At 49.3% G+C, this 18,641-nt stretch overlaps 1 protein-coding gene across 2 annotated transcripts; it reads right to left on the reverse strand.

Annotated features, from left to right (window-relative positions):
• Positions 1-833: 833 nt before the first annotated feature.
• SAP30 (Sin3A associated protein 30) lies at positions 834-7,580 on the reverse strand. 2 transcript variants are annotated; one of them, XM_074589467.1, is made up of 4 exons: positions 7,153-7,580; positions 5,924-6,046; positions 3,108-3,206; positions 834-1,181 (listed from the first exon to the last, which is right to left on the reverse strand). In XM_074589467.1, exons 1-4 carry the CDS (start codon positions 7,432-7,434, stop codon positions 1,059-1,061), a joined length of 627 nt encoding a protein of 208 aa, XP_074445568.1. In that variant the 5' UTR covers positions 7,435-7,580; the 3' UTR covers positions 834-1,058. The 2 variants fall into 2 exon arrangements, with proteins under 2 accessions (XP_074445568.1, XP_074445569.1); XM_074589468.1 differs by having other exon boundaries at positions 7,177-7,561.
• Positions 7,581-18,641: the final 11,061 nt, after the last annotated feature.

The following is an 18,641-nucleotide window of genomic DNA, read 5'->3' on the forward strand; positions in this document are numbered from 1 at the left end:
AGAGAGAAATCACATTCCACACCTGTAGACTGGCACAGTAGCTAAAGGACGACACAAGAAGTCATTCCTGGTGTCGTCTTCCACATCAGACTTCACCAAGATATTCAATTAAAAGCAGAAGTATTGCTGGGTGTTTTGCTTCTATGTTATCGTAAGTTTTGGGGGGTTGGGGTTTTTTTTGTGGGTTATTTTTTTTTGCCAAAGCAGGCAATGAAGAGCCGGCACGACGCCCATTCGGAGACACCGCATTGACCCAGCACAGGCTGCGCCTTCCGTCCTCCCATGAAGTCCCTCGCCACAGTCAGTGCAGATGAATGGAAAAGGGATCTCTTCCAGCATGGCAGGGTGTCTGGGCACGGTGAGCCGCTGCAGGCTCTTCATCCCTACTCACCGCTTTGAAATTTGAGAGCTGCATTATTTTTTTTTTTCCCCTCCCCTTTTCCTATAGGAGCAGGAAGGCCGCGGTGCTCGGAAGCACGTATCCCAGCAATGACAAGATGCATCAACAAATCCAAGCCCCCATCAAGACTTCTTTCCAAAGGGGGGAAAAAAAACAACGTTATTTGGCCATTTCTGCCCAGCTAAAAACTGGAACCGTCGTTTAAATCCTTTTACCTCAGGAAAAAGAACCTATTGCCAAGTCTGCCCACAGGTTTGTTTGGGGTTTTTTTTTTTTTAAAAAAAAGCCATTGCGTCATAAGAACTTGAAGTACATTCATAAATACACCCTTGGCACGCTTTAATTGAAAAATACTTTAATATTCTTACATAATTAGTCAAAGCTTAACTATTAGGTACAAGTAACTCACTAAATAAGTTACAGACACACCCACTTGAGCAACAATATCAGTGATATTTATTTAAAATACTTTTGCTGAGGAAATTTGTTTCGTAAGAGATGGTTTTCAAACAAATCAGCAAGGTTATGAAAAATAAAACAGAGACAAACTCTCTGGGGGCGGGGGGGAGGGGAAAGTTACAAAGAAAGCTTTTGCATATCAACAAAAACCCTCAGTCCTTTGATTTGCAGCCTGAGTCTCAGTCCCGACCTTTGCCGTCTAATGAACCCCGCTATCCAGCTTTAGGTCTGGCTTGTTCTTGTCGTTCTTCACCGAGTAGATGAAATATGTTAAGGTGTCCTTTTCATTCACTGGAATTGTCCTAAAATGGCAGCCAATTATCTAGAAAGGAAGAACGCAAGGAAATTAAATAACCCCCCTTACGTGCAGAAAGTGAAGATCCAGATTTAAATCGAATACGTGAAACAAAGTTTAAACGTGCGATCAAGAAGCTTAAAAAAGAAATTAAAACCTACCTCTCTTCAAAAGTCTTTAATAGTCATAAAAAAGGTAGAACAAGAAGCATTTTATTGAGAACCGTGAAGCAAATATAGCAGATTGGGCCCTCATTTCCTAAGTAAAAAGCCTAGAAATTTTTCGGGGGGGGGATAAAAAAAATAAAAAAAAAAAAAGGAAAGTTTTCCAAACAAGCACAGGAGTGTCATTGCACCTCCGTGGTCAAAGCTGGACTCTAAAGCCGGTAATGACTATAGAATATCACCAGAGCGACAGCGCAAACGGGAGGCTGCTGCCCACGGCTCGGGGACGGGAGTCTGTCTCGCCACTTACAGCAACATCCAAGACGACACAAGAATCTTCGAGAATTGTAACTGCCCGTTCAGCTCTTGGCAACGGAGCTGCCCGTGAGGACAACCCACCACGCTGAAACGTGACGATCTCTAAACAGTCCTCGAGTCGACTTGTGTCATCCCGGCAGTCTCCTCCTTCACCAAAAGGAGCACCGACTTTAAAAGAAAGCACTCAAAACATCCTACCTGCCTGAGCCCATTCTCGGGCTCTTCACGGAGGTTAAAATTAGCAAGAGGAAGTGAGAAAAATGGGACTGCTCATTTAACTACCACAGGGTGCGAGTATAAATGTTTAATTAGCAAGCTCGAAAGCTTTCCAAACCTCACCTTCAAAAAATTGACAGAGAAACAGTTTGGCAGAGTCCTTTAAAGCAGATTTGTAAGCCCCGGCTCGAGGCGGGGCTGCTGTACGCCGGCAGAGGTGACAAGGCATCGCTGCGAACCAGAGATGCGCCTAAAGCAGACCCTTAGAAACAGCGGTTTTGGGGGACAAAGCCCGCTCATGCTCCTTCAAATCACAGCCCTGCTCCTTCCAGAGCCAGCTCTCCCTCCACGCGCACATCAGAAAAGAGACACCGTCTTTAAATTCTCACTTGCGGCGGCAGCGCCGCTCTCGCGCAGCTCGGCCCCGAGATCTGCCGCCCGTTTAAAAACCTTGCCTTTAACCCGGGCAGGTTACGGGAGAGACCAGCGGGATGTCTGCGCGAGGAGCGTATCACGGCACCAACGGGGACAGTGGCGGCTGCGTCCCCCTGGGACGAGGAGATGAGCAGCTCTCCCACGCCCGCGGGCCGCAACCCCACCTTCGCAGCGCAGAAAAATTCCTTCGAAATCACCCTCCCGCACAGCAAAGCTGCTCGCACACAGCTGTACGCACAGCTGCGGCGCTTTTAGAAATATTGTTGAGAAAAAAGCTAATTTTATAAAGTCGCGCTTTTCCGGTGGCAGATCCCCATGGCTTTAATTTACAGGGTTAGCTATCAATAGAAGCCTGCTCTTCGCTCCCATACTTTCCATATACAGGAACACAAAGGTTTGCAGTAACTAGCTTTTGAAAGCAACGTCTGAACCTTGCCACCGCTCCACTGCTACCTCTCCGTTTTAGTTCTTTTCAGCAGGAGAATTCGGGTGACGGTGGGCCTGAGGCGCAGAGCATAAATCCGCGGTTCTGTGACATTCAGGGACACGCAGCCCGTCTCGCTGTTCCAACTCAACACTGTGTTTTTAAGCAGCACCCGCTCCTTTCGGAAGTTAATCATCCCTCCTGTGGAAAGAACTTTTACTTTTGATTTACTTGGCTGGGGAGCTGGGGGCGATGAAGGAAGCCAGATAAGCAGTTCCCTTTTGTTCTCATAAAACCCAGATTACACACGCTCTTTATGCAAGGATCACATTGTATAGAAAGCCGCATGCCAGAGCAAGTTGCATTTTCTCTTACGGAACAAACACTCATACGTACTTCAACGAGCTGTGCTTTGTTAAGTCCCGGTCTGGTCTGTAGCTTGAAGTGTCTTTTGTACCTTCGAAGTGTGTTTACTTGTAACTGATATAAATCAACCTAGAAGAAAAGGAAGAGGGGGGGGGGAAGAAGGGGGGGGAAATAATCTAATGTAACTGAAAAGGAGTCACTCATTAATAGTTTGTCTCCCAAGACCGTTCTGGAGTCTCGCAGATACACACGGACAGACCGTCAGCTCGGCAGATCTCAGTTTGACAAACAACAAACTCCACCCTACACCTTCCCGCGGAAAGGAAAACAGCCCAGATCGGTTTCGGAGCATTTCATTGTTGTTAAACGTGGCTCTGCCTCCCTTTAATATAATATTTGGACAATATTTAATACAATATTTGGAACTCATTATTGTCCTTTAATCAGTTCTGGGGTTTTTGTTCGTTGCCCCGCTCCAGCATGATAACACAAAGCCCAGTAATGACTGTCACGTCTGAAGACGCCGATTCAAAGGAAGCCCCGACACCGTGATTTCAGCCATCACATTTTACACAAGTGGCATGCAGCATACAGCACATCGGCGCCGTCAGACAGCAGGTATCAGAACCAGGCGAAAGCCTAGAACACAAAGCTTTTTTGGCTTGAGGTGAGAGAAGCAAAGAGCTGCTCTTGCTCTCCAAACACTCCCCAGCTCCACAAGCAGGAGTTACGGGCACAGGCACAGCTCTCCAAAACTTGGGAACCTGGCCAAACTTGACGTGACGCCACCTCGTACGACAGAGGATGGGTATCCGTGGGCACTCTGAAGATTACACAGCACAGATCCCACGTCCCGAGTCACAGTGGGGAGCCCACACCCTAGAGCATCACAGCAGCTTTCCACCACATCCCCAAAGCCACCAGCACCGCCGAATCACGTCTAACAGGTAATGATGGTGACTACTGAGTTGGAACGGGAGGGCCTTGCAAGTCTTCACAAGAAAGGCATTTTTATCCCTTAGATAACTGGATAGCAATTGGAACGAAAGAGGGTCAAGAGCCAACGGGCATCCATGGCATACAGTAACTGCGCGGGATGAACATCCTGCCGTCATCCAAACGGCCAGCTCAAACTCCTCAAAAATACTTTCCGGGCTGTTTTCTTTCCTGCAGCAATACCATTAAAAAAAAAGCTTGCTTTCTTGTTCCAGAGAGACCCATCGGTTGTGACACGTTTTATAACCCTTGGGTGAGAAATGCCAGCAGACTTGTAGGAGAGCTGCCGTTACCCCTGTGCCAGAGTCACCTGCAGCCACCGCGAACACGCGCTCCAGACAGAACTTTCAAAGAAGCAATCCCACATATATTTCAGGGACAAACAGCACAGCTCAGCATGAAACTACTCCCAATCCCCTAAAATCCTCTTAGAGGATCCTCTTAGCCTTCAGGCTGGAGCCACGTGCCCGCAGGCAGGGATTCCTGCACAAAGTTTCATCACGTACGCTGCCGACATCTGCAGATGCTGACCGTAAGGATGCCATTAAATTAACACTTAGGGAGCGATTCCTGAAGAAAGCTTTACAAATCCCTCGTTGAAGGGATGGGGCAGGCGTGACAGCCTCTGCTCACAATTCACAGACTGACCAGCCCCTGCAAAGCCAGGCTGCAGCACAAATAACCCAGGAAAGAGCCTTCGGTGCAGTGTCTCTCCCCCACTTACGCTACACAAAAGGTTTGAGAGACGTAGTTCACGTGTACCGTGAGTGAGGGTTCACTGGTCTGCAGTGGAGAAAATGGGAGAAAAACACCATCGTTCTCCGCTCCTCTCTAGGGTGGCTCCCCAAACACCTCTTCCCCAAAAAAGGAGTAAAAACAAAGAGCTACTATCATCAAACTTGCTGTGTTTAATGTGACTCGGGCAACGGAGTAAGGGCAAGAGCCATCTGCAACGCATTGAGCACAGAAGGAAAGGATGGGAAGGACTTCTATCCCAAGTCCTCTGTGCAATTCCTTTCAGGTTGTCAGCCCCCGCAGAAGGCAGTTTGCTGACACGTAGCAAAGCATCTTTTTATAGAATCATAGAACAGTTTGGGTGGGAAGGGACCTTTAAAGGTCATCTTGCCCAACACCCCTCCCCCCTGCCACGGGCAGTTTTCTAGGAGGATGCTGGAGAGGAAGAACTAAGAAGAAAAAAGCCGAAAATAAGAGGTTTTCTGAGAGAACTAGCGGGCACTTAAAAATAATCTAGAGAATTACAGAATCATAGAATAATTTGGGTGGAAGGGACCTCAAAGCCCACCCAGTGCCACCCCCTGCCCTGGGCAGGGACACCTCCCACCAGCCCAGGTTGCTCCAAGCCCCGTCCAACCTGGCCTTGAACCCCTCCAGGGATGGGGCAGCCACAGCTCCTCTGGGCACCCTGGGCCAGGGGCTCACCGCCCTCACAGCCAAGAATTTCGGCCTCACATCTCATCTCAGTCTCCCCTCTGTCAGTGTAAAACCCTTCCCCCTCGTCCCACGGCTCCCCTCCCTGCTCCAGAGTCCTTCCCCAGCTTTCCTGGAGCCCCTTGAGGGACTGGAAGGGGCTGGAAGGTCTCCCTGGAGCCTTCTCCAGGCAAAACAGCCTTATTCATTCCACTCCACACAATTAATACAATAAACACACCGTGACACTCAGTTAGCTTTTGTTACGTTAAGTACTGAGTGACTCAGGAGTCCTCCCCTTTCCCTGCATGCCCCAAAACACGCCGAGGGCTGAAAAGCGCAGAGCAAGCTCAACACAACAACTAGGGGGAAAAAAAAATAAAATAAATTAATAAGAACACAAACGCAAGATGTTTCATTACCTCTGGAGTGTCGACGTCTTGTACCGGCGAGTCGCCGTCGTCGTCGCTGCCTTTCCTCTTCCTCCTGTTCCTCACGCTCTGAATTAAGTTTTTGTGAAAGTCGCAGATGTAGAGATGTCTCGCCTGGAAGAACCACAGATTATTTGAAGATGTTTCATCCCGGTGACTCGAAACCCTCCGGAGGGACCGGGCCGGGGCAAGCACCCCGACGAAACGAAGTTTTGTTGGGGTGCTTGCCCCGACCCAGTCCCACCAGAGGGTTTCCCGGTGTCTTGCCCCAACCCGGTCCCACCGGAGGGTTTCCTGGTCTCTTGTCCCAGTCCATTCCCACCTGAGGATTTCCCGGGGGCTTCCCAGTCCCGTCAGAGGGTTTCCCAGTTGTTTGCCCTGCTCCCACCAGAGGCTTTCCTGGTCACTTATCCTGGTCCCACCGGAAAGTTTCCTGGTTGCTCACCCTGACCTGGTCCCACCGGAGGGTTTCCCGGTCTCCTGACCTGCCCCAGTCCTACTGAAGGGTTTTCCGGGGTCTCAGCCCCGATCCTACCAGAGGGTTTCCCGGTCTCCTGCCTGGATCCCACTGGAGGGCTTCCCGGTCTCCTGCCCCGGTGCCACCGGAGGGTTTCCCGGCCCCTTCCCGCTCCCACTGGAGGGTTTCCCGGGGTCTCAGCCCCGATCCTACCAGAGGGTTTCACAGTCTCCTGTCCTGATCCCACCGGAGGGTTTCCCAGCCCCTTCCCGGTCCCATCGTAGGGTTTCCCGGGGGCTTGTCCCGATCGCACCGGAGGGTTTCCCAGTCTCCCGCCCCGGGGCCAGCGGACCGTTTCCCGGCCCCTTGCCGGTGCCACCGGAGGGTTGCCCAGTCTCCTGCCCTCCCCCGGTACCACCCGAGGGTTTCCCGGTCGCTCGCTCCCGCCCCGATCCCGCCGGAGGGTTTCCCGGTGCTTTGCCCTGATCCCACCGGAAGGTTTCCCGGTGCCTTCCCAGTCCCACCGCAGTCTTTCCCGGTCGCTTGCCCCGGTCCCGCCGGAGGCTTTCCCGCCGCCTTCCCGCTCCCTCCGGAGGCTTTCTTTCCCGGTCTCCTGCCCCCGCCCGCTCCCTCCGCAGGGTCTCCCGCCGCCTTCCCGCCCGATGGCGGCCGGGCGGGAAGGGCCGCCGCCGCGGGGAGCCGTGAGGCGGAGCCGCCCGCCGCCGGGAGCCACGCGGGGGCCGCGCTCCCCCCCGGCACTTACGCTCTTGTCCAGCTCGATCTTCACCTTCTTCTGCGAGATGCTCTTCTGGATCCTCTTGCTGAAGCTGGCGTTGCCGGCCGCCCGCCCGCACCGCTCGCCCTCCTCACGGAGGCAGCACAGCTGACCGGCCCCGGGGCCGCCCGCCGGAGCGGCGGCGGCGGGAGGCGGCGGCGGAGGTGGCGGAGGAGGCGGCGGCGGCGGCGGCACCTCCACGGCCGAGCCCGCGTTGCCCGCCGTGGCGGCGACGGGGTCGGCCACCTCCTCGGGGGCGAAGCCGTTCATGGCCGGCGGGAGGCGGCGGGCGGCGGGATGGCTGCCCGGGACGGCGGCCCGCGGGTCTCCACACTTCCTCCTCCTCCTTCCCCCCCTGTCATGTGGAGACTCTTCAGCTGTTTCCTATGCAACAACGGCAACCGGCCCGCCGCCGCGGGGCTGCCCGGGAAATGCAGTCCCCTCACGGACTACGGCGACCGCCATGCAGCGCGGGGGCCGCCGCCGACACGGCGGGAGGAGCCACCGGCCCGCCGCTCCTCCCTCGCCGCCATCCCGCCGGTCCTCCGCTCCTCCCCACCGCCATCCCGCCGCCCCCGGCCGCTCCGCCGCCCCCGCCACCATCGCGCCGCTCTCCCCCCGTCGTTGCCCCGCTGCCCCGGCCCGCTGTGGGGTTTAAAGCCGCCTCCTGGCCGGAGGAACGCCGCGTCCCCACACCCCACCGGACAGACGTCCCCCGCCCGCTCCCCTCCGCGGCGCCCTCCGCTTGTCCCGCCGCGCTCTGGCGTTAGTGCTGCGCGTTGTGTTAGGTCTGGGGGTGGGGGGAAACCCCGGTATCGGTGCGGGCTGGGGGTGAAGCGGGGAGAGCAGCCCGGCCGAGAAGGGCTCGGGAGTGCTGGGGGGGCGAGAAACTCAAACCGGGAGATTTAGATGAGATCTGAGGCAGAAATTGTTCGCGCTGAGGGCGGTGAGCCCCTGGCCCAGGGTGCCCAGAGAAGCTGTGGCTGCCCCATCCCTGGAGGGGTTCAAGGCCAGGTTGGACGGGGCTTGGAGCAACCTGGGCTGGTGGGAGGTGTCCCTGCCCAGGGCAGGGGGTGGCGCTGGGGGGGCTTTGAGGTCCCTTCCCACCCAAACCAGTCTGTGATTCTAAATCGGTTCAAAGGGAGCGGCAGCTCCAAAACATAACTCCGTACGCGAGACTCCACCAGCAATACGGCGCAGAGCTGACCCGTAGGGAGGGCAGCAGCAGCTTCCACCCCTGGTGGGTGCCCAACCCACAGCATGGAGAAGGAGCAGGGCTACAGCAGCCCGAAAAGCGTGCCCCGACCCGCAGCTGCCAGGCTCCGGAGTCGGCGGGAGCGGCGGCACCGAGGTGGGAGCGGAGCAGCTTGTGCCTCCCTGGGACACCAGATGTCCCAGCTCCTGCCAGCTTCTGACTGACAGGTTTTGTAATTTGAGAGAGGAGAATGATAATCGGACGCATCACCTCGGATATACTGCGAGCGCACCGCAGATGTATTATTACTAATTAATCTTGGACAGGAAACGCAGCTTGTAACTGTGTGTACATCTTCACATGGTACGGCTCAGCTGGGGACCGCTGTTCCCTTCCCCAGCAGGTACCGCACGTCTCATGTCGAAGTGTCCGGTTGTGTGCGGCACCTGGAATCATCCTGTTAGCAAATGGAAAAGTGAGGAAAACTATTACTATACATTTTTCACAGGAAATACACATTTTTTTTCTTTTAGGTTGTAACTATTCCAATGAAAAATAGACTCCTTTAAAACACTTTAAGAATTTCGCAAATTCTACCACAGCCCTGGTGTTTTTGATAAAAGAGCGGCTGGCTGTGATAAAGACCAGCGACCAAACCTCTCCTTCCTTATCAGGAACAAGTCCCATCCTTTTTATTGCACTCTCTCTCATTTTCAAATCTCTGATTTTCTCTTCCCATCACTGACCATGCTACTGCCAGTTGCTCTGCCCCCAATTTATTGTCCAAATGTGTGAAAGCACAGAGCCCAAAGCACAGGAATATTGGGACTCGCCTGCAAACTGTATTCTTTTTTCATTATTTCTTTATATGTTTGACACTGGGATAGTTAAAATGTACCTTCAGAGAGTAATTATGTGACAAAACTTAATCTCTGTTAGCACACGTGGGGCTTACTGTGTACGATTCAAGTAATACAGTAAGAGAAAAAAATCCTACCTTTAACCAAAATAGTGATATTGGTGCAAAACTCTTATTTCCAGGTCTCCGAGTAATCCAGCGGAAGCCAATGTTCCTCTTTTAAGCGTTCTGCCTCCTACAATGGAAACTAGGGGTGTATGAAAGAGTTTATGTAACGCAGGCTTTTATTAAAAGATTTAAAGCAGTAAACAGGGTCCAAAAATAAACACTGTATTTTAAGAATAATCTAGGTGTTACGGGATTAAAACTGATAAGCCTGCCTACTGTAAAAGCTTTAGAGGTTTCTAATACATGCCCCTTCCCGGTTTGTGCCACTTCACCATTGCGTTCAGGTGGCATCAAAGGACCTTCTGTTTGAAGGCTTTGCTCCTACGTGCAAAAATAGGGAAAAGTCAGTTCAGAAACTTCAGATGTTCTTTTTGGAATGTATGCAGCTAATTGGTTGTTGGGGGACTTAAATGATGAAGTCCGACACCTACTTTTGGTTGATACAGCAGCAGATGCCGCGTAAGGGCGATACCTCAAACACAAGAACCGGGCAGAAGCAGAGACGCCAGCCTCCGTCTTTGCTGGAGGAACCCCGGGCCTCCACACCCCGCTCCTCCACACAAGCCCAGCCAGATGTGCACATCTGCCTGCTCCCCTCACAGCCACCGCTGCACCCATCGTTTGTCCCGCCGGGTTCTTGCGTTAATCATAGAATCACAGACTGGTTTGGGTGGGAAGGGACCTTAAAGCCCACCCAGTGCCACCCCCTGCCCTGGGCAGGGACACCTCCCACCAGCCCAGGTTGCTCCAAGCCCCGTCCAACCTGGCCTTGAACCCCTCCAGGGATGGGGCAGCCACAGCTTCTCTGGGCACCCTGGGCCAGGGGCTCACCGCCCTCACAGCCAAGAATTTCTGCCTCACATCTCATCTCAGTCTCCCCTCTGTCAGTGGAAAACCCTTCCCCCTCGTCCCACAGCTCCCCTCCCTGCTCCAGAGTCCCTCCCCAGCTTTCCTGGAGCCTGGTCTGCCCAGTGCAGGGGGTGGAACAAGATCAGCTTTAAAGTTCATTTCAGCCCAAACCATTCTGTGATTCTATGGTTCTATGATCTTTTCAGCAAATTTTGCTGGTCTCAAATGCACTCGACACCACCACTGGGTACCACAAAAGGCACTATATACCCTTTGCTGCAGCGTTAACCTTTATGAACCGCTGTTTTTCTGCTTATAGAAATTCAGACCTGGCACTGTCTTTCATCACTTGCTTTTTGCTTTGAGGGACACGTATTATACCATCTTTGCAGTTTTGTCGAGGGGTGCTAGAAGCTGCACTGCTCCTTTACACCACCACGTCCTCTTCTGGTACGGAGTCCTTTCACCAAAAGGAAAATGGGAAAGTTCAGCAGCCCTGCAGCCTCTCCCAGCGCCCTTGTCGTTGCAGGGCAGTTACCGGCATCTCCAGGTCTGACCGTGCTCACACTGAAGTTATCAGCAGGTCCCAAGTGCCCCTGGGACTGGGTGGACACTTCCTCCAGCCGAGTCCCGAATGCATCATCTAGAAGGTCTTTAGGAGATATTTGGGTTCCGTCAGTAAAAACAAAAGAAAGTCCGATACTAATATGGCTATTTTTATAGAAGTAAAATGAGTAAAATTATGTGTGGGTTTGGGGTTTCGGTGTTTTCCTGACTTCCTGCAGAGCTCGTTCTGGGTAGAAGATATAGGCTTATACTCCAACAAACTCAAGTATAACAATCGTTTTGAGCTGCAGTTGGGTTTTGCTGATGTTACTTGGCAATAAACCCTCGACTGAGAAATATTATGGGAAAGGGATCAGATGAAATGTTTTGCAATTTTTTTCACAAGAAATGGGCACGAGGCAGCCTGAACCAGGGCTCCTGTGTTTGGATAGCACCTACTGCTCTCCTCCACTCAACATCCAGCAGCTGATCAAAGGCATCGCTTCTTCACTAGATATTGCTGTTCGTCTCCAGTGCTCCTCAAACCCCAGCTCCCTTACTCGAAGGGGAACGTTCGAGGCTCAGCTTTCGTACAGATAAAGCTCCCAGCCTTTACAGGCGCAAAGGCAAGCCTGAAATCCGCTCAAGGACAAATCCTGAAGCACAGAACGCAAACAGAGACCCCATCCTCCAGTTTCAGCATTATAGTTTTTAGACAGAGATGGTTTTAGAAGTTTTTTTTTTTAAATCCAAGTGTTTGGTTGTTAATATTAACACCATAAACACTGCAGATGAGGCCCAATTGTGCTAGTACAGCTGTCCACAGGCACAGGACATCCTTACCTCTCTCCAGAAGCATCTGCTGGAGCAGGATGTTACATGATTTGACATCATCTTGTAAATTACTTCAGAATTTGGAAAATAATAATTCATATCTTTCACCTCTTAAACAACTTCAACCTCTTTGATTATCTGTATCTAGTTGCATCATGAAAGCCTGTGCCAAAATGAATTACATCGTTACTAAGTAAATTTTTAACTACTGGAAAAGGAGAATGGGGGCTTTATGCTTGTAATATTTGTATGTATTACAATAATTTAACAACATATAAATGCTAATTATTAGTACAAAATGTAGTGGCATAAAAATTGTGCAACATGATCAAGCCTACGAACCACAGCGTATTCATCAAGATGGTTTCTCTCTTAATGGTTTGCATTGAAGTTGGAAGCTTAAAGGTTTTAAGGATTCTATTTTCAGCTTTTAAAAACTGGAAAAGACACGTTTTGGGCTGCACTTGAGCTGCTCATTAGCTTTGAATAAGCTGGCCTTTCTTCGACACGGAACAACTTCCCGTGACATTTCCTTGTTTATTTCTTTAAACGCACGACTGTGCCGCTCCCTGTTTCTTTCTCATTTGTAGTAGGCGTTTATCCCTGCCAGGGCTTAGGGACAGCTTCGACTTAACTTCACACACGGTCACACTAAACGATGAGGATTAACCACAGGCCCATGGGTTTGTCATCGAACTTCCTTAAGATTATTTTTTTTCCCCACGAGAGTTGGGGCTGTGGAGTACAAGCGTTAGCTTTTGACTGGAATTATAGACAGACACGTTTTCTAGTACCGTAAGACCTCCGAAACAACCTTCCTTGTTACTGTCAAACACTTAATGCTACTTAGAGTAAAACACTACTTAGAGTAGAGTATACAATGAGATCCTCTTGAGAAACTATGCTTTTATGTCATCAGTTGCTGGAAAAATCCTACAGGATCCACGACTAAAAAGGAGACTGATCAATCAACAATTAAAAAATTTCCTGAGCATTTTCTTCCCAGTCTCGGCAGATTACCTGTGTATCCTATGATCATTTCTATGACACATATGACAGCCCTATTTGCCAGAAATAAGAGGAGAAATTAATAATTCTACTGTGACAACATCTACGTTAGCAGCAGCACAGGAGGTACCCCATGTGACCAAAACTTGACGCTTATTTAAGTTTAATGAGACCCACTGAAATTCACGTAAGTTTTTCCAGCCTTGCCAACTTGACCTATTCTTTCTCTTTCCTAACAGATTTTAGAGCTGCAGTTACATAGGAAACAGCTTCTACTGCCAGGTTCAGCTTGTTTTTAAGTTTCTAGCCTTCATGACTGCAGAAGAAAAGAGTCTCATATTGGACGAGGTACAAACAGAACGTTCTGGTTTGTTCTGTAGAAGTTTCAACATTTGTAAGTCACCATGGGCTGACACGTACCTGATTTTGGCAGCAGTGAGAACCAGCGGCTAGCCACGCGCGGCTGCTTGGGCCACTCGGGAGCCGGACTGTGGCTACAGGCTCTTCGGATCTGCTCGCTGGATGTCACACCTCCAGGGACAGGGACAGCCCAACCCTTTGTCTCACTGCTCAGAAGGAGAAAAAAAAATATATCCTGGAACTATGTTCTCCAATTCCCAAACACCACAACATTTGTATTAGCAATTACATTTTATTTCTTAAGAGTAAGTCGTGTATACATTTCAGGTGAAGTACCAACATCTACCGAGGCTGGAAGAGTTTGAGGGGTGGGGACAGAAGGAGACAAGCTTTTTTTTTCCCATTTAACTCCATTTTATAGTGTAAATTACAGCTATCCCCATTTTAAAGCCTCTCTAAGCTGCCTGTGAAACTAAGGGATGAACAAAGGCAAATTACTGCTTTCTTCTCATACCTGTAAAAAGGGATTAACAGCGTATAGCAAAATATAAAGCAGGTCTGTTAAGATCTCAAGGGGGAACTTACATGAGCGTTACTTTGAATGTAAATAAGAAAGTAAATGAAAGCAAGGTCTAGGAATAGAAAAGTAAAACTATAAAAAAAATAAAATTAAAAGCTTGTAAACCCAATGCAAGAAAAGTTCTTGCCAAATTAAGACTGAAAAAGTTAACAATTATTGTGACCAGGAACAGCCAGTGTTCCTAATATTACCTGCATTAGTACAAGGAGAGATTTGTCGTATTTCTTTCCTATCATATGACGGCTGCGGCTCAGTCTCTGCTCCCCAGCTGTCCCGGGCAGTGTCTCATGTAGGCTGCCTTTGTTTTAGGTATTTAGTACGCAGCGCTAAGTCAAAACAAGTTCCTGAGCCTTCAGACTAAACCAGCCTGGTGTAACACGGCCGCCCGTTGCCTGCGAGCTGCTTAACTGGTTATGCAGGCTTTACAATAGCCCGTATAATAAAACTGCAAGGCTTGAAGGGTAAATGTATTTCATTTTTATAAAATACATATTATTTGCATGTTATACGACAGCAGAAAAAAACGAGAAAAGTTCTGATATATTGCCTTAAATGCAATTCTTTAAGATATTGACAGGAATATCAGCTTTGTGAACTTTTGGGCAGCTGCAGTTACATGTGTTTTTATCAAAGTACAAAGAAAGTAACTGGAACTAACTGCTTGCAACTAACTGCCTGCTTGTAACTGGAACACTACGGTAGAATAAGTCTGGGGCTGAATTTAGGTAAGCAGTAGCCTAGGCAGTTCTGGTTTTTGCTTTCCATCCTAAAGTTCCTGCTATCTGTCTAGTACGAGACGCTCACATGAAATAGGCCAAAAAACACGGTTGCTGTCTGTAGACTTTGTAACTGGCATTAAAAGGGGCTTTTTAAAGCAGTGACCTATTTAAATGCTTTTTGCATCTTGGATTTTAATCTTTTTCTATAACAAAAAAAATGTGCTGATTAAAGCTAAATTTGCTTTTTCTTTCAACATCTTGCATTCCTATTAGTGAAGTGAGGTGATGTTAAAACCGAGAGCAGCTGTAACTCGCTTTCATTACTCATCCGGTAAACACTGACTTCTCAGTCCATAAGGGAGACCCTTTCAGCCGTAATCAATCAAGAACGATCACCTTCCAAAGCAGAATTTTATTGCCATTAAGGGTACATTAAGGCATATTCCATACAGGAATTTGTGTAACAGCAGAGTCTCTGGGGAGACACAGCAGAGCTTCTTCATCCGTCTGACTGAATTAAAACTGACAGTGTCACCACATAATACACTGACACCCAAATGAAAGTTTGGTCAGAGTTAAGGTCATGCCACTGTAGTTTGCAATTTCCTCAGCTGCACCGTATCTGTTGCAATGGATCCGCCGATGGAAACGTTAACTCAAATAAAAGGTCTTTGTTACTTTCTTCCCTGGCTTTGTCCGCGCTGACGCCAGTACCCAGTAAAGCTGCCGAAGCTGCCCACAGCGGCCAAGAGACACGGTATGATCTAAAGTATTATCACTCCAATCACACATTTTTGTTGTCTGTGACATACTTTTCTTCAAATCCATTTCTCAGCTCTGTCACCTGCTCTCACCCACCTGGTCTTTTCCCTCTCTCCAGTGTTTCCAGTCACGACGTTGCTTCTCTCTCCTCACGCGCAGTTTACTGAAGATGAAGTGAAGTTAACAACAGCGCCCAAAATTGTAATTGTGGAGCAGATTAGAAACTCAAAAGGGCTGGAAGCCAGGGAGCTATAAAACTTAACAGTCGTTTCATGAGCTGAATTATTCAAGCAGAAGTAAGCTTCACGTCCTGGAGTTTATGCTTCTTCCCCACAACTGTCATCCACATGTGGTTAATAAATTAACTACGCGGACCGACCGAAGTCAATACTGCATAGATCACTGCTTTAGGAGAGGAACAGCGACTGAATCTCTGGAGACAGAATTTGTGGTTTTGTCTGCAAAGGAACAGTGTGGCGTAATGAAAAAACGGTGACAGCTTATTGTGGCACCAGGCGCAGAGAGAAGTGCTTTTGCAGGCGCGAGGGTGCTGGGAGGAGGCACGGCGTGGGGACTGACAAGTCTCTAACATCGGCGTTCTTGCGTGGAGCTTTCAGCATCGGCGCGGCGGTGGAAAGCTGCCAGTATCATGTTCAAGCGTGGAAAATTTTCAATACTGCCTTCCTTGTTGGAGGACAGACAGATGTTAAAGACTACAACTGTTTGGTTTCTTATGCTGCCCTGTGTTGCATGACGTAACCCTCTATGTGTATATTTAATTGTACAAAAGCTTTCTTTTTCAGAGAAGAGAACCTAGAAAAAGTATATCTTGAAAAGAACAAAGAGCCTAATTTCTTTCTTAAAACATTTGATTAAATCATTTGAAAGGCAGCTCATTTTTTCCCATAGCCGTAATTACACTTTCTCACCCTACCTGCTTTTCCATAATCATTTTCTTCACATTCTTAGAGCAGATATGAAAACAGATGCAACAGGGGAAGCCTCACTGCAGTTATATCCCATAAATTCCAAAGACTGTTCCAAAGTATTTTTTTCCATGAACTGGCTATATTAATGTTAAAAGGAAGAGTAACAATATGTTAATAATAAACTTATATAAAGCTTTTTTTTTGTTGTTTTGTTGACAGAGAATGGATTTGGAAAGGTAAAATGCGCAAAATTCTTCTTTCAACTGTTAAAAAGCATTTCTGGTGCCCGTAGCCATCCTGACAGCTTTTTGGTGGCAAACTCCCAGACTTGCTATTTTAGAAGCACTGACATTGAGAAAACTCCATTTCCTGAAGACTAGTGGGCCACTTCATTGCTCTTTCAACTGCGCCAGCCAGGATTCAGAAGTAAAACTGGTTTTGATGGAGCTCACCTACATTTTTATATGGCTGTAAACAAGGCAGAAGGTACCTATGGATGTGTTGGAATGGTGTGATATGGAGAGCTCTAGGTTAAGTCAGGTGGGCAAGGAATTGTTCTACACCAGAAATACCAATGGCTGTACTATGATCCATTCAATACACGCTAGTATTGTGAGATTCGACCATCTGCTACAAAAGAGCTTTATTAACTGGAAAACACTCCGCAAGAAACTGTCATATACAGGTGGTTTACCACAAAGTGAACGAGTAACCCACCTGGCAGCTTAATTCACCAAACAAAACAGTGCTTTCCAAGAAACATATGACATACAGGCATTTTTAACGCTACATAACAAATTAAAACATAGAATCATAGAATTGTTTAGGTTGGAAAAGACCTTTAAGACCAACCGTTAACCCAGCACTGCCAAGTTACCACTACCCCGTGTCCCTCAGCACCGCATCTGCCCGGCTTTGAAATCCCTCCAGGGATGGCGACTCCACCACTGCCCTGGGCAGCCTCTTCCAATGCTTGACAGCCCTTTCCGGGAAGAAATTGTTCCCAATATCCATCCTAAACCTCCCCTGGAGCAACTTGAGGCCGTTTCCTCTTGGCCCATCACCTGTTCCTTGGGAGAAGAGCCCGACCCCCCCTGGCTACCCCCTCCTTCAGGGAGCTGTAGAGAGAGAGAAAGTCTCCCCTCGGCCTCCTCCAGGCTGAACACCCCCAGGGCCTTCAGACAATTCAGTTCCGCAGAACTGAGAACGTGAATCTGATCTCTTTCTATGACCATGTCACCCGCCTTCTGGATGCGGGGAAGGCTGTGGACGTTGTCTATCTGGACTTTGGTAAGGCCTTTGACACCGTCCCCCACAGCATTCTCCTGGAGAAGCTGGCGAATCATGGCATAGACAAGTGTACTCTTTGCTGGGTTAAAAACTGGCTGGATGGCCGTGCCCAGAGAGTTGGGATTAATGGGGTGAAATCCTCTTGGCGGCCGGTCACCAGTGGTGTCCCTCAGGGCTCAGTTTTGGGCCCAGTTTTAGTTTAATATCTTTATCGATGATCTGGATGAGGGGATTGAGCGCACCCTCAGTAAGTTTGCAGATGACACCAAACTAGGTGGGTGTGTTGATCTGCTTGAGGGTAGGAAGGCTCTACAGAGGGACCGGGACAGGCTGGATCCATGGGCCAAGGCCAACTGTAGGAGGTTTAATAAGGCCAAGTGCCGGGTCCTGCATTTCGGTCACAACAACCCCAAGCAACGCTACAGGCTTGGGGAAGAGTGTCTGGAAAGCTGCCCAGCAGAAAAGGACCTGGGGGTGCTGGTGGATGGCCATCTTAACATGAGCCAGCAGTGTGCCCAGGTGGCCAAGAAGGCCAACAGCATCCTGGCTTGTATCAAGAACAGCGTGGCCAGCAGGAGCAGGGAAGTGATGGTGCCTCTGTACTCGGCACTGGTGAGGCCTCACCTCGAGTGCTGTGTTCAGTTCTGGGCCCCTCTGTACAAGAGGGACATTGAGGTGCTGGAGCGTGTCCAGAGGAGAGCGACCAGGCTGGTGAGGGGTCTGGAGACCAGGGCATGTGAGGAGAGGCTGAGGGAGCTGGGCATGTTTAGCTTGGAGAAGAGGAGGCTGAGGGGAGACCTCATTGCCCTCTACAACTCCCTGAAAGGAGGGTGCAGAGAGGTGGGGGTTGGCCTCTTCTCCCAGGGGAATAATGACAGGACCAGAGGAAATGGTCTGAAGCTGCGGCAGGGGAGGTTTAGGTTAGATATTAGGAGGAATTACTTTACTGAAAGAGTGGTCAGGCACTGGAACAGCCTGCCCAGGGAGGGGGTTGAGTCACCATCCCTAGAGGTGTTTAAGGAACGTCCAGATGTGGCACTTCAGGGCATGCTCTAGTGGCAGACATTGTAGGTTGTTTGGTTGGACTCGATGATCTTAAGGATCCTTTCCAACCATGAAGATTCTGTGAATTTACTAACGAGAAGCAGTGGAATGGTCTACAGTAATAAAGAGCCAAAACTGGAACATGGAATATCCCCTGTGCAAATGTTTATTTTAGAAGATAAGTGTAAGATTTGTTTGTAGGTTAAACACTATCAAAAGGGATAGCCAGAGAAGTTAGCTGTTATAAGAATGCAGATAACTGGCTTCTGACAGGTTTTGACATAGACGCACAGAATGGTTTGGGTTGGAAGGGATGTTAAAGATCATCTGGTCC

This window comes from Larus michahellis, chromosome 5, assembly GCF_964199755.1.
Source record: "Larus michahellis chromosome 5, bLarMic1.1, whole genome shotgun sequence".
Taxonomy (NCBI): Eukaryota; Metazoa; Chordata; class Aves; order Charadriiformes; family Laridae; genus Larus; species Larus michahellis.